Source organism: Sphaeroforma arctica (assembly GCF_001186125.1).
Source record: "Sphaeroforma arctica JP610 unplaced genomic scaffold supercont1.5794, whole genome shotgun sequence".
Taxonomy (NCBI): Eukaryota; class Ichthyosporea; order Ichthyophonida; genus Sphaeroforma; species Sphaeroforma arctica.
This window is the reverse complement of record NW_014034764.1, coordinates 1-1,559: the sequence shown is the minus strand read 5'-3', so window position 1 is coordinate 1,559 and position 1,559 is coordinate 1. Positions and strand designations below refer to the sequence as shown.

General features: G+C 47.4%; 1 protein-coding gene across 1 annotated transcript; it reads left to right on the top strand.

Annotated features, from left to right (window-relative positions):
- Positions 1 to 422: 422 nt before the first annotated feature.
- SARC_15232 (hypothetical protein) lies at positions 423 to 662 on the top strand (the record flags this gene model as incomplete). The annotated part of the gene is made up of 1 exon (XM_014290647.1): positions 423 to 662. A coding segment is annotated over one exon (240 nt), but the record flags the coding sequence as incomplete, so codon positions are not given.
- Between the last annotated feature and the right edge of the window lie 897 nt (positions 663 to 1,559).

Here is a 1,559-nt window from a genome sequence, read left to right as displayed (position 1 = left end):
CTACCACCCTTATTAGCTTGCACTGATAATACGCTCTTTCTTCTCAGGAAGGAAGCATTCTGAGCCATGTGGATAAGATTAGCAGCCTGCAACAGCTGTCAATACATGTGTTCTACAAGCTGTCGATGCAGGGCCTGACGTATGTGTGTGTATAAACATATCCGGGCCTGAAGTATGTGTGCGTATAAACATATCAAGGCCTGAAGTATGTGTGCGTATAAACCTATCAGCGAGTACCTCGGGTTTTAAATCGTCATATACATGCAGTGGAATGATCATATCTCAGGCTCTGATGCGGATGTGCCAAGTGACGGCATTGTATCTGCACCGGCGAGTGAAGCTATTACAATCTCCCTAGGAAACGAAGCTGCTAGCAAACTCAGAGTCTTTGATAGACTATACCTGCCACTGATGCGTGGGAGAGCGGAGCCCCAGAGGCTGTTGCTACTACGGATCCTGCTGTAGCTACAGATAGCGCTGGAGCCATGGATGGTTCGCATGAGATCGATGATCTGGCCCGTGATGGTGCCTCCGTATCTGATGCGGATGTGCCAAGTGACGGTGTTGTATTCGCGCCTGCGAATGAGGTCATTCCGGTCTCCCTGGGTAGCGAAGCTGCTTCTATAGACAGCCATAAGCAGTTCTTTAGAGGCGACAGATGAGCTAGCAGCTTCGCTACCCAGAGACGGATAGGAATGACCTTATTCGCAGGTGCCAATCAATACAGTCACTTGGCACCTGTGCAGCATACCTTGAGCAACTGGGCACATCACCGATCTCACGTAATCCATCAATGAGCCCTAGCGCTATCTGTAGCTTCAGCATCGTCTGTAGCATTGACAACATCTGTAACATCGACAAAATCTGGGGCAAAACACGTGACAGGTGTAGCACACACACGTGACAGGTGTAGCACACACACGTGACAGGTGTAGCACACACACGTGACAGGTGTAGCACACACACGTGACAGGATTAGCACACACACGTGACATGTGTAGCACACACACGTGACAGGTGTAGCGAATCCGTCAGAGGCGCTGAGTTCGCCAGCAGCTGCGCTACCTAGGGATATAGGAATGGTCACACTCGCAGGGGCAGATATCACTTGGCACGTCTGCATCAGACCCTGAGGCACCATCGATCGCGACTTGGGTGTGGTGTATAGGTAGGAAGTATACATGTTGGTCGTTGGTGTGGGCGTAGAGTACTGAGTACTCTGGTGGGTTTATAGGGGCTTTGAAATGCAAGGTTGACTTACCGGTATCGATGCACCTCATCATGTATGTATGAGTATGTAAAACTCCAATTATGAGATTCTTTTATAAATTCTGTGACGTTACTGTTATTGTGTTTGTATTTTGGGGTACTTCTGGCTGCATCATTGATTTAGACTTGCACTGGTACCTTTGGGGCGTCGTAAGTGACGATCAATTCTCCTATGAATATCAGATTACTCGTATGTGATTAAAATGAAGTAAGATGTGTACTTTTATATTATAAGTACTAGAATCTTGCTTGTATTTAAACATGAATTCACACACACACACACACACACA